This window comes from Pongo pygmaeus, chromosome 8 (genome assembly GCF_028885625.2).
Source record: "Pongo pygmaeus isolate AG05252 chromosome 8, NHGRI_mPonPyg2-v2.0_pri, whole genome shotgun sequence".
Lineage (NCBI taxonomy): Eukaryota > Metazoa > Chordata > Mammalia > Primates > Hominidae > Pongo > Pongo pygmaeus.
In genome coordinates this window covers 36549952-36564288 of record NC_072381.2, presented here as the reverse complement: position 1 = coordinate 36564288, position 14337 = coordinate 36549952, and the positions used below count along the sequence as shown (strand labels likewise).

The window sequence follows — 14337 nt, the reverse complement described above, 5'->3', positions numbered from 1 at the left end:
TCTGTTTCGACTCACACTCACTGACACTGACCTGAATGTTTTGACCAAGTGGTCTCCAACTGGACAGGTAAAAAAATAAAAAAATAAAAGTTTTCCTTTTTCTATCTGAGTTTCTTTAAACTCCTATCAAGTTGGCAGGATTATTCATGTTCTGGACAATTTTTTAAAATTTCCTCTTTCAAAAACTGTCTAGATACTTCCACTATTTGTGTTTTACATTAAAATGTATTGAGGAGGCCAAAAATTATTTTTAAGCTTCTAAGAACACAGGTAACTGGCTGCAACAGACGGTGTTCTGATCCTCTCAGGGTACCGACTCGGCCCGAACATTTCCGCTTACTCAGCCACACTGGCTTAGAGACATGAGCACGCATCTTGGATTCCAAAGCACTCAGATGTTTTCCTGTGACTTAACATGACAGTAGCTAATCTCACTCTCTTATATTCTTCCAAACCTCTCTCTTTCCAGAGCTCTTCATTCAAATGACTTCAGCCTAGTTGAAAGTACTCATGAGCAAATAAGTGCTAATACATCCTTTTTCTCCTAACATCTCGAAAAGCATTGAAGCTGATGAAGAAATTGTAACTGGGGTATAAAAGAGCTTCAGAATTTATAAAAAGTAGTAAGGTTTTCAAAGTGTTTTCACATATGTTAATAGTTCTGCAAGAAAAAATAGATGTTATTGATTCTATTTTATAAATGGGAAAAACTCAGGTTCAGACGGTAGCTGCCAGGATTTCTGGCTTGTATAAGGCTGTGTGCCCTTCTGTTTTGACCATGTGGCCTCTGGGAAAGGGAGGAATTAGTTTTATTCGTTTACTAGTCATGCTGTGATGACTGTTCTTCTAATCTAATGTTACATTTCAAAGGAATATTTCATGTGATTAGTTTAATGTCTTTAAGAAAGAAAATGCTCCTGCTTCCCCTGTGAGGGAGCATACGGCAGTAGAAATATCACTAGACTGAAGTCACATCAATCTGGGTTCTGAACCTGGCTCCTTCCTCTTTATTACTGCTAATTCACCTCTCAGAGCTTTCATTTCCTCATTTATAAAATTAGAACAATACAACCCGCATCATGGAGTTGTAATTATGATCAAATAAAAAAAGTATATAAAAGCATGATCTTACATTAACTTTTAAAAGAAAAGTTACTATTATTGATATTCCCCTAGTAAGAGGTCCTCTGGCTTCTGCCAAATGGGCGAGAATCTTCAGGGCCCCAAGATCACTATCTCCCAAGCTAAAGCCAAGATTGGATATTATCATGGCCTAAGACCTCCAGGAAAAGTAGAGCCACTCTGTAGGCCAATTTCCACTCAAGGTTATATCCCAGAAGTGAGACCACCAGGCTTGAGGGTTCAGGCACAGTACAGCTCCATGGACTAGTTTAGCAGTCGTCTTGAAGGAAGTGACTGCCCAAAGAGGCCATCAGCTGACAACTGAATCAGGCCCAGGCTTGTAGCTTCACTCTACACACAGTCTCTTTTGTCAAACCTGAGGCTGGAATCACCCCAAAAACGGATCTCTGCCCCACTGCACCCCCTTTTAATTAGGCAGTAAGATGGCCTGAGACAGTGGGCCAAGTGGAAATGAAGGTCCTTTCATATCTTAGTGGCTCTACAAAGGTCTGCAATATTTCAACTGTTTGCAGCTGTGTCTTTTGTCAAATATATGGCTGTTGGAAAAACCAGCTTCACCCAACTAGACCATGTCCAGGACTTTTATGGTGTCCCCTGGTTCCTGGACTTTCTGTTGGTTGACAACCTATCCTCTGGGAATTGTAGGTGTTTTAGAACCTTTTGGGTAGCCTTTTTTAAAAGACTCAAACCTGTGTAAGTCAGTGACATATTATCTATACAATGTTTTAGGCAATATGCAAGGCATTCACCCAAACAGCTAGGTCTCTGGCCATCAAGCCAAGGCAGTAGTGGGGCTCTGTGAGCACCCCTGGAGGAAAGCCTGAAGGGTCCACTGGGGGCCTCTCGGGTGAAGGCAAACATGTCCTGGGACTCTGGGTCTAAGGGTATGTTCAAGAAAGTTTTGTTATACGACAATCTTTCGTATTCCTAAACAAGCAGTTAGTCTTTTGGGGCTAACATTTGGGACCGCAGCCATGTGTGGCCAGAGTCACCTTAGTTTTTGGTAATCAACCATCATCCTTCGGGTGCTGTTACATTTTTGCATCGGCCACACACAGCTGTTGTATGAGTTCTGTGTAGGACGCACAATCCTCACCCTCTTTAGTTTTTGAGTAGCTGCTGTTATCTTTCTGAGTCTTCCTGGGAGACGTGTATCTATACAATCTATCTTGGGTGGGGTCACATACTGACTCTCATTTGGCCCCCCCCCCGGGAGTGTGGCTCTTATTGCCCTTGCCCAGAGATGGAATTTGTCTGCGTTCCTCTAAAGGCAGCTCCCAGGAGAGTGTCTCTCCCCAAAATGTGTTTTGAGACTGATATGTAGACCCAGAGTGGGGTAAGTGGAGCATGTCTAATTTGTAACAGGAGGCGTGCTCATCTCACAAAGGCAGGTGGATGAATCTCTTGATCCATATTTATAAGTCAGGGGCCCAGAAACTGTGAGGATCAGCAGGCATGGAGTACGCTCAGCCCTGGAGCCACAGTCAAAACTCTTTGTTTCAAGGGAACCAATGAATGGTACCACATTGAAGAAAACTTTGCTTTCTTGTCAGTGTAGAGGTTGTGGTGCTCACCACCTTCTGTCCTTGGGTTTTTTTCTAGAGGCAGTGCCCAGGGTTTAGGATTAACCCTAGTGGTAAACTGGTGCTCTGGCTTTAGGGACTTTTAAAAGTCTAAGAATTGTACTGGGTTGTCTATTTTGTTTTTGGACCTGTCTTTAGAAGGTCTTGTCAAATTTGGCTCCTCGATACCCGTTTTGTTGGATCTCCCTTTTTTTCTGGTCTTTTTTCAGGTTCCCTTGTTTTTGCAGCACTCCTCACCTTAGCTGTGCCAGTCATTGTTTCTACTTCCCCTATTTCAGCCACGAAGCCCCATCCAAGGGACCTAAGGTGGGAAACAGTGTCCTTCCATCCAGGTGGAGCAGTCTTGAGGGGCTTACCATGCATGCTGGCAGTGAACAGGGTGCCATCCGGCCCCTGGAAAGCAGGGGCATAGATAGCCACCCTCACTGTCAATCTGTGCAACAAAGCCTGTGCCTTGTTTATAGGTTTCTATGGTGAAGGACCCCAAGGCATATCCCCTTCGCAGGGCCAGAACGATCCTGTCTCTCAGAGACCAGCCCAGGAGCCATGTAGGTGCTGTCTGACGGAGGAGTGCTGTGACACTGCTAATCTTTTCTGCCTTACCTCCAGACAGAACCAGTGTCTACCCTACCAGACAAGTGTCTAAGGCCTCCTTTAGTTTCTGCTCAGAGTGGCTAACCAGATCAATTAACCCTGGCGAGCCACAGAGTTAACTGGCTCTTACCACCCTTATCAAATCCAAGTTTACCAGGCCAAAGAGCGGTCAAGGCACTCTGATTTTCGGTTAGGACACAGAAAGAACTCAGGGGACCTGGGGGACCCTGAGTGCCCAACTTCAGAGGCTTGGTCAGCTCTGCCAAGGCCTCAGAAAATGGTGCAGTTTCACCAAGGAAGGGCCAGAGCCCTATCAGAGAACAAAACATTTGGACTATAGGGTTTGCTCAGCAGCTTTTGCCACATAGCTGGGGAGGAAGTAAATGCTATTTTCTTGCACAAGAAAACAAAATGGATTTGTGACTTTTGGCACTTCATTTGTCTTCTTACCCAGAGCTAAATTAGCAAGGTATATGACAATCCTAAAACGTTTGAAGGGCAAGAGGGGGTGAGTTCTAGCAGCACAGTGGGGCTGAGCCATAGACAGGGCTGTAATGGGCATTAGCTGTTCCCTGGCCCTGGAGGCCAAGGACCCTGATGGTATGGCCAAGTGCGCAAAGGGGCTCCCCACCACCCTCCGCTTTTCTTCGATCATCATCTTATGCTTGTCAGAGGATTTGGCGGGGAGGGGTTGGCTGCAGAGGCACAAAGTGTGGCTGACAAACTCTAAATTCATACCACAGCTGTTGGCATTTAGGGGAAAAATAGGAAAATCAAGTTCTCAAAATAAAAAATTATGTCTACAGAAAGAGTGAGCACTGAATGAGTACCCAACTTTTTTATAGCTTTTCTTTCACTGTTAGATTAGCATTCAACCCTCCACCCCATCCCCAACTAGAATTTGCAAATACGTTTATTTCTGGCAATCCCCACTTTACAGGTGGATTATCTTCCAAAAATCAGCTTATAAATCGCTGTTTAGAACCCAGGGCATTCTTCTCACAGTTACAACCTTGTAACTGGATTTCAGGAAGCAACTCTGGCCCATAAATGCTCACTTATGCCCACCATGAAGCTGAACTACAATATTAATAATTGTGTTATCAGTTTTAATGTCTGCAGTAGGGTGCAAGAGGACCTGGGTTAACGGGAGGCAAAGAAAGCAAAAAAGAAAATAGGAGTTTTCTCTGGACAGGAGTAGGGCAAGATGTAGGCAAAATTTTAGAATGGGATGGCATGTGGATTTCACAACTTCCTATCTTTTTCACTACTCTTCCTTCTGAGTATCCCTTTCCTCTCACATTGTCAACCCTCTAGCTGAAGAACTCAACTGGACCTGCTAACGTCTCTAAATGTTTTTGACTCTTTAGCTACACCAAGTGTGAGATGCTGGTATTTCCAGGGAAGGATTCTGATGGCACTACTTCAGTTGGCTCCCACCCTGCCCAGCTCCCAGTGTGCATTTTAAAAAGAGGATACTTTTGGCTGGGCACTGTGGCTGATGCCTATAATCCCAGCACTTTGGGAGGCCAAGGTGGGTAGATTGCTTGAGCCCAGCCTAGGCAACACGGTGAAACAAATGTCTCTACAAAAAATACAAAAATTAGCTGGGCATGGTAGTGTGTACCTGTAATCCCAGCTACTCGGGAGGCTAAGGCGGGAGGATCTCTTGAGCCTGGGAGGCGGAGTTACAGTGAGCTGAGATCATGCCACTGCACTCCAACCTGGGGACAGAGATCCTGCCTCAAAAAATAGAAAAGAAAAGAAAAAGAAGATACTTTTTAAAGCAACTGAATTACAGACTGAAGAAGTTTCAAATGTGTGCAGTGCAGAGACCATGTCTTCAGGTCAGGGAAGCCCAGTATCTACACTGAAGTCTCATAGTCTGTTCCTGCTCTTCAGCTTCTCTGTTCTCTACATTCTAACCCGCAGTTCATTTAAAAGTGGCAGGGGGACATTGGTGGGGGAGGGGGAGGGGAGCTGTCCACTTCCATCCGGGGTCTTCAACTTTGGCTGCCTGTGAGACTCTCCTGGGGAGGTTTAAAAATCCAGCTACCCACAGTATACCTCAGCCAGATTCAATCAACATCTGTTAAAAATCCAGAAACCCACAGAATGCGCCTCAGCCAGATTCAATCAAGATCTGTTAAAAATCCAGATACTCACAGTATGCCTCAGCCAGATTCAATCAAGATCTGTTAAAAATCCAGATACTCACAGTATGCCTCAGCCAGATTCAATCAACATCTGTTAAAAATCCAGATACTCACAGTATGCCTCAGCCAGATTCAATCAAGAGCTGTTAAAAATCCAAATACCCACAGTATGCCTCAGCCAGATTCAATCAAGAGCTGTTAAAAATCCAAATACCCACAGTATGCCTCAGCCAGATTCAATCAAGAGCTGTTAAAAATCCAGATACCCACAGTATGCCTCAGCCAGATTCAATCAAGAGCTGTTAAAAATCCAGATACTCACAGTATACCTCAGCCAGATTCAATCAAGGTCTGTTAAAAGTCCAGATACCCACAGTATGCCTCAGCCAGATTCAATCAAGATCTGTAAGGAGACCTCAATCATCAGTGTGTTTTTAAGCTCCCAGGTGACTCCTAGGTGCAGCCAGGGCGGGAACCAGTGATTTACACAGACAACATATTTCTAACTTAGGTGCTTGTGCCTCCTAGAGTTGACCAATGAACTGTCAAATTGTCACACAGTTCTCTCACTAGGCTCCTAAGTGTCTGTGTCACAGCCAGTGGCAATTTTAAGTGGTCCAAGGATGAAAGTGTTGAGCAACTAAGACAGAGCCACCTGTGAATCCCAAGAGCTCCCACTGCCCCAGGACGGGAAACTGTGCTACTCTGCCCTGGCTTCCAATGAGAGGAGTCCAGGATTAAAGGGAAGTTAGCAGCTTCTGTTCTGGGCTCCTCAGAGATTGAGCAGAAGCCAACAGTCATGTGGTACACAGATCTTCAGGGCTTTCCACTTCTCTCCGCGAGTCCTAATAACCTAATCTGGAAAATACTTCCAAAGGTACTGCACATCCCATTTCCCCTCAGTAAACCACAGCCCAAGGGTAAACGTGGCTCAGGCAAGGGCACACATGGTGGAGCTAAGACAGAGCTCTGTGAGTGCTGCCAGTGTGAGTTTATGCCCACTAGTCACTTCCTGTGCACTCCAGTGCTGAGGAAGTAAGGAAGAGGCTGCATTGCCATTTAGATCCTGGAAGCACGGAACCTGACAAGCGCAGTGCCAACAGGCAGCCTCCACCCAAGCGGCCTTGTCCTCCACCTTCTGCCTAGAGCAGACACTGACCACAGATGGCTATAGTCCTCACTGCCTGACTCATCATCACATGTGGTCATACTCAGAACAGGGCTTCTAGGCCTGAAAACCTGGCCCACTGAAATGGACGAATACTCCTTATTTAAAATTTAAACACTTATTTCATATGCTGACATGTACTGTGAAATGTGTGCTTTCTTAAACAAGTGTAGAGATAAAATTCAGATTTTTTAAAACTGAGCTGCTGACCACAGGCCCAAGCACATCAAGTTCTCTATAGTCCTTGCCAAGGGTCGTTATTACCATAATGCTAGTGGTACAATAAAGGAAAAACCAGTGTTCCCTCCCTCTTTAAAGTACGGAAACTGAAGCCCTGTAAGGGAAAGAAGTTTATCCCAGGACTCCCCCTTCCTTCCTCCCTTCTGAACTCCATTTAAAATATGGAATTAAAGGCCCCACAGAAAGGATCCTACCCATGTCCTCCCTGTTGGTGACAGAGCCATGGTCAGAACTCAGATCTCCAGACCCCAGGCAAGTGTAACTTCACTAGTCCAGGCAGGCTTTCTACTGGAGCCCTGGGTCTTCAACTGGGAACATAGGAGTCTCATTTTATTTAGAAGGTAAAAAGTTAGTGGAGTTATGCCAGGATGGCTTCAATAAAAAGTGCAAGGGTAGAACGTATGAACAAAAATAAAAAATACATTTTAAGTAATCTACATTTAAAATACTTTAAAATTCTGGTCTTTTAATGTAAATAGTAGTATGTAAAAATATTTCAAATACCCCACATTTAACTACCAAAATCATTTTTTAAAAAGATTTCATGAATTATCAGTGCTACCCCTACTCCCACCCATCCAATCTTATCACTCCCAGACCCCACAACCAACCAGCTTAGCTGTCAGGTTAAGGAACAGAAAAAGCATTCAGTTAAGTAAAAAAAAAAAAAAAAAGGAAGGAAGGAAGGAAGAAAATCCATATACCCACCATTTAATTGTATACTTGAGGTTTGGTTGACTGACTGTGCTATCATCTAGGAAAATGGTGGAGCAGGAACTGTATTTCCTTGCTATTTGTCCTGGAGGATGCTAGAAAACAACAGCAACAAGATTAAGGCAATTACACAGGGCTCAGAATTCTTCCAAGAAACATCACCCCCCCTTAACTTGAGATAAGACCACAGAGGAAAAATGTCTTAGCAAGAAATGTCAACATACCACCAAGAACAGTACAAAAACACTTTATTCATAAAATGAACTTCCTCGCTCTTCCATATATAAAAGTCACCAGGACCACGCCTAGTCCCTAACTTCCTGCATCAGGAGAACAGTAAACTCTTGCAATCAAGCATCAAAAAGCATGTTTCAGAGTCCACAAAAATCACCTGCCCCATGGCTTGTATGAAACATGGGATCTACTACACTAACAAAAGCCTGCAATTTAGATGGTGGCCTGGTTTTACGCACTAAGATCAAGACAAGTGTCCACTGTACCCACTTTCCTTACTCTTGAAATACAGTTGATTTAGGGGCCATGGAAAATGCAGCCAATGTTAATTTAGAATCCCCTGGTTAATCTGCTTGAATTTCAGCAGGTAAAGTTATAATGAAAAAATATTGCTTTGTTAAGGACAAAATAAGTTTTAAAGGGGAAGATTATCTGATACTTTTGAAAATACAACCAATGAATGAATGACCTTTAGGTAGTTCTTTGTGTGGTCTTATGACAGGTTCTTTCATAACTGTACAAGTTTTGGGCTCTTTGGAGAACTTTAGAACAGAATTCTTTCTAGAAGGTACTGGTGAAGTAAATAGAATTTATAGCACACACTGATGACAGCTAGTTGAACACTAAATAGATTTCTGGCAACAATCAGGTACTATGATTAGTACACATCAATCTGGATAGCTCCTGATCAAAAGCAAACTAGAAATAAAAATTAAATTATGCAAAACAAGTTTCCACGTGCCTGATGCTATGTTGAATGTCTAAGCGTCATTTTCAGCAACAAAAAAACTTAATAATCCCTTGGGGATCACAATATCTTCTGCCTGACCTGCCCACCTGCAACACACCCTGGGTATATACAGTTCACAAATTTAGTAAAGGAAGCCTCAACGTTAGAGACCAAATGCCCTGTTCAGTATCTTAAAATTTATTTCCCATTTAATAAGGTTTCCTCAGTAATAAAGTAAGGAAAATGTGAGGCAGCCTGAGAAATATATAAACAATGTTATAAACAGAATCTCTTCTCAAAACTAGATAACAAATGCTACTAGTTACTTCTTTGGGGTTCCAATTTCTTAAATCACAGTTAGAGAGCACTGCGCTGCTGAAGCATCCTGAACCTCGGAGCCCTAGTCTCACATCAACAGCAAACAGGTCAGAAGGAAAGAACCACAACCAGGAAAATTCAGAAGCTGAGGCCTCTTCCCAGGGTTCTTTCCTTAGGCTTATACTCTCAAGTGCCTATGTGGGGACAGGGCATAGAGAACGCTTGTGAAATTCAAGTCTCAAGTCAAATGTCAGTTTTCACATGGCATTTAACATCTATCAAATGAATCACATTTCATTAAGAAAATCCAGACATTTAAACCAATTCTCTTCCTCTTTTTAAACTCTTGTAGCAATCACATGTAAGTCATAAAAGACATACTAAAGCCTCAGACTCTAATAACAGCTATTACCATAGGTGATAAACTAAAAATGCTTAAGGAATTTTTCCTACAGATGTAAAATCTACTACAAACAAAAATCTATGTTTAACACAGATACCATATTTAACATTAAAAGTCAGTAATTAATTAAATTTTTTCTGGTGTTAATAAACTTTCAGAGATATGGGATAACTTTAGAAATCCCAACAATGAAGGAAAAGGACAATAATATTTCATTTGTGTTTCTTGTGGGGTTTCGATTGTTTCCTCTGATGCAAACTCCTTCCAGATTAAAATGTAACAGGGCTTCCAAGGAATAAACGGTTTCCCTAAGAAAATATAAGCCATGAAGTCAGGGAAAGAAGAGTGATGCACGGGGTCATGGGACCCCTCGGAATACAGAGAATGTCCCATCATAATCTAGGAAGTAACCTTTGTGAGTTGACAGGGAGGGCACCCCTCTGTGTGCACCATCCCTAAGGTTCAGAGGGTTAACTCAAAGCCAGCCACACAAAGGGACCCTGCCCTGGCCTGAGGACTGCCCCAGCTGCGGGTCTGAGCACCCCAGAACTAAGGGCTGATCTGCCAAAGCCCTCGATCCCAGGGGGATGCCAACCCAGCTTTTAAACTATTTAATAACTTCGAAACTGAATAAAGATCCCAAGTATTGAGTTATAAAGATTTTAGTTTCAGAGTATCTCAACACTCTAAAGACCATTTAGGCACTAAGTCATTTCTTGACTGTCAGGACTACAAGACTCATAGAATGTGAACTTCTCTTGATCTAAACCCCACATCACTAAAAAGCTGAAATAGCTGTAATCCTTCTACCAGAAATGCTCTTGACCCCAGGGTTGTCTGTTTTTTTTTTTGAACTGGTGGTCCTCTCAGGGTGTGGTCGAGGAAAGTACAACACCTCCTGCCGTGTGGTACCATCCAACAACTGACTGATGCTCGGCCTCTGGAAGCGGCAGAGGTGTATCACTCAGAGAACAGAGCATTCTAATTCGATAGTTTTCATAAGCACACGTGTGTCAGGTAGTTCTCGGTGTTACTCAAAATGTTTTTGTTAATGTATTGCTCCATGATTCTGAAACACTGGTATGCTCGTACATGAGCGTGCACACGCACACACAGACCCCTCCCACTTAGGTTCCTATCTTTGCTAGTAAATGACACAGCAAAGTGATGTGCTGGAGAAACAGCAGGGCACGACTCTTGGTAGTTAATCTGACTTGGACATAAGTAGCTGCGTGGCCTGGGCAAGTTACCTGGCCTCCCTCTCTGCCCCTCAATTTCCTCAGCTGTGAAACAGAGATGAAAATGACAGACCCTACCTCATGGGTCTATCAGAAGGAGTGCATGAGTTAGTATTTGTAAAGCACCTTGAGCAGGGCGAGTGTGTGGGAAGCACCTGTCGGTAATCGTTAAGTAGAAACTGCGTTAAACAGGTCAAAAAAGCGACAGGGATGTTCTTTATGCCTAATGCCTACAACATTTTGGAAAACCATAAAAGGAAATGTCTAAGGCAATGTTTTACTTGCAAAAGATGGGCATCACCCTACAAACAATTTAGAAAGATTGTCCCAAATATAGTAAGTGTCTTGGTGAGAGCGCAGATACTACAGAGTTAACCACGAACTGCTTAGAAGGGGAGCCTGATGAGTGAGAAACCCAATTATGAATTATTCTAAAGAAATAAAATTTATATCTTTGAAATAATGTGAATCTTACAGATTAAGTTATGAATATGCAGAATAATCGAATTTTAGAGCTAGACTGAAGCAAGGTCATTTAGTCCATGTATTCACACAATGTCTACAGTACAAAATATGATTTACATCAAGGTCCACTAACATACAAAAATTGTTGAATGATATATTTAAGAAGATTTTATTGAAGAGTTATCATGTGTCCCAAATAATGAGATTATCCCCTTAGATAATTCCAATACTGATGTCTGTCAGATACAACGGTACAGGGATACACACATGTACATGCACACACAAACATACGATCAAAGCGCAGGATGAAGAGGAGGAGGAAGCAGGGATAAGACTTCCACTGGACCTTCCACAATGACCCCAAATCTTCCTCCCAACTATTTCAACTGCTCCCACCCGCGACACCTCCTCAAATCCTCCACCCATCACCATGCTGAGCTCCCCACAGGGAGTTCGAGTCACAGAACCCAGAGGCCACCAGACAGCGTCCCCTCACCTTCTTGCCTCTTTCTTGGCAAATCGGTCATCCCTCCCCCTACCTGGAGTAGAAGCCCTAACTCTCTTCAGGCCAGAACTAATTAGTCCCTCGGCTTCTTCAAAATGTCTTTCTGAATTGGCTCAACCTCCACACTCCCTCCCCATTCACAAAAAACTCTTAAGTCCGCTATGCAGATGGGTCCTCTGCAGTCCTCCTACCAATTTGATATTTGAACTGAAGCTTTTTTCTTTCTGGGGTTTCCTCCTTGCTTTCCCCCATCTTTCTGGCTACTCGGTTGCAGTCCCTTTGTGGACTCTGCTTCTCTGAATTTCCTTAAATGTAATGGTCTTTTCTTCTTCCTCTAAACACTTTCCCAGGGGACTCTCACCCACTCTCATTAATTCAACTTCCTTCTCCCCTCTGTTGGGTCCCAAATCTCTCCTTTCTGGCCCCAACTTCTCTTCTGAGCTCACTACTGCCTGGTTGACCCCTCCCATCTCAATGTTCCTCATGGGTACCTCAAATGCCAAACTAATCTGTTCCTCTAATCAACTGTAATGGCTTAAAACCAGAAATCCACAAAATATTCTTGAATTTTGTTTTCCTTTCTTTTGGTTTCTTTGTATCAAGTGCTATCGATTCTATTCCAAGTACACTTCTACATCATCCTTTCCCCTGCACCCCTCTAGCCACTATCTGGTATATGAAAGCCACGTGGACTCTCACCTGTATCACTGCAGTAACCACCTTGCCTCGAGGCTCACTCCTCTCTAAACCATTCTTCTTCAAGTGCTACTGTCACCTTAATACAAAGCAAATCAGATCGTGTTGCCTCCCTGCCTAGATGGTTCTGACGTTCTCCACTGGGGAGAGACACACGAGTCAACTCTCCATCTCTCCAGGTTCACTGTTCACTTCCTCTTTCCCTGCACACCACACTTGGACATAATTCAAAGATGAAAGGAACAACGGCCACTTTTATTTAATGGCCATCAAAGATGAGCCCACAGTGTTCTGGGTTACTTTACGTGTATTCACTTAGAGCTCACAAACATTCAGAACCCTGCAGTGCAGGCAGAATTCCCATTTTACAGATGAGGAGATCAGAGAAATGAAGTAGCATTTCCAACACCAAATCTAAGACACCAGAGCTTAAAGCCATGTTTGTCTGACTCCCAAGTCCGTGCCTCCCTCCCTGGGGTTCTGCAGCCCTTCCCTTGAGCTGTTCTCTCCTAAACCTTCTTGTACGATACCCTAAAGACCTTTTCTCCTCCCTGACTCCACTCATCCTTCAGCACTCTGCTGACAGTGCTTTCTCTAGATGCCTTCCAACCACCAGACCACCTGGGCTGGGTACCCCTCTGTGTGTTCTATGCCCGTGTTCACCCTCCACAGCACCAGTCACTCTCCATTGTCATTTCTGGCTCACTTTTCTATGTGTCTCTAGGGTCTAGACTGCAGGTGTCTTGGAGGTACAGACTGGTATTTTCTTGAATCAGCAAATGAAGAACAGCTCCATCCCAGGACTAAAGTGCTCACTGCCCCCAACTGTGGGAAGTCGTCTGCCTCTATTACGGCACAGGATCCTCTGTGAGGAAGACCACAGTGTGGCCACAGCAGCTGTGTTACAGCAGAAAGGGGCATGCTGTGTGGCAATGAGCTGGCCGCAGGGGCCTGCACCACTGGGCAGTGAAATGCTGACATGTGCAGAACACATGAAGTGAGGCATGGCAGGCAGATCAAGGAGCCAAGTTCATGTGGACGAGACACTCCAGACAGGCAGGACAGGAGCACAGTGGAGTCAGAAAGCCCAGTGCTTGGCTGCAGCTCTGCCACTGACGAGTTGTGTAAATGTGGGCAAGTTACTTACAGAGGACAATCACACATCCTGGCTTGATCAGGACAGCCGTAGTTTGTCCCTGTTGTCCTAGAATAACCAATAATAGTAACCCCTTTCATAATCAATTAAAATGTATAAGCCTATCACCTTAGGCTTAGCTCCCCAAGCTTCAATGTCTTCATCAATAAAATTCAGATACAGAACCTGTCCTTCATTGTGGTGCCGTGAAGAATAACACCTGTAAAGTGCTTAGCACGTAGATGAACTCAATAAATATTAAGTCATTTAACACTTAAGAGTCTCTAGGCTTTAACTTCCCATTTTCAATGACTGCCTTACTTCTTCTTAGAAAGGTTTGTTATGATCAAAAAAAAAGCATTAAATAATGTAAGGGCCAGGCATGGTAGCTCATGCCTATAATTCCAGCACTTTGGGAAGCCCAAGTGGAAGAATCAGTTGAGCCCAGGAGTTCGAGACCAACCTGAGCCATACAGCAAGACCTCATCTGTACAAAAAATAGAAATAAATTAGCCACGTGTGGTGATGCATGCCTGTGGTGCCAGCTACCCAGGAGGCTGAGGCGGGAAGATCGGTTGGGCCCAGGAAGTCAAGACTGCCGTGAGCCATGACTGTGCCACTACACTCTACTCTTGAGTGACAGAGTGAAACCCTGTCTCACAAATAAATAAATAAATAAATGAATGAATAAATAAAATGAAGTATTATTATTAGAGGAAGAGAAGGAGTAAAAGTTTGTGAAAAGAAGTGATATAAATGAAATCTCTAAATATGAAAGCTCCACAATTTTTTTTAATCTTAAGGAGGGCAAACTATGACCTTGATAGAGGAGGCAGGTTTCGGTCTGCAGCCTCCTCGGGCCACAGAGAAAGGACACTTGCACTGGCATTCCTTGATTAGGAATGAACAAAAGGCCTGCTGGAGTGCAGAAGTGGAGGGGAGGCTGGGTTGCAGGATCACACCTGCCACCTGCTGAACTCCCAGCTCACAGACAGTCTCCACGAAACCATAAAGG

At 43.7% G+C, this 14337-nt stretch overlaps 1 protein-coding gene across 13 annotated transcripts in view; it reads right to left on the bottom strand.

Annotated features, from left to right (window-relative positions):
- Positions 1-14337, bottom strand: part of CCNY (cyclin Y) — a 305685-nt gene that overhangs the window by 44374 nt on the left and 246974 nt on the right. For all 13 annotated transcript variants that reach the window (XM_054435230.2, XM_054435228.2, XM_054435231.2 and 10 more), the window contains one exon: positions 7593-7693. In XM_054435230.2, coding sequence (XP_054291205.1) covers positions 7593-7693 — 101 coding nt within the window. The remainder of the gene's footprint in view (positions 1-7592; positions 7694-14337) is intronic.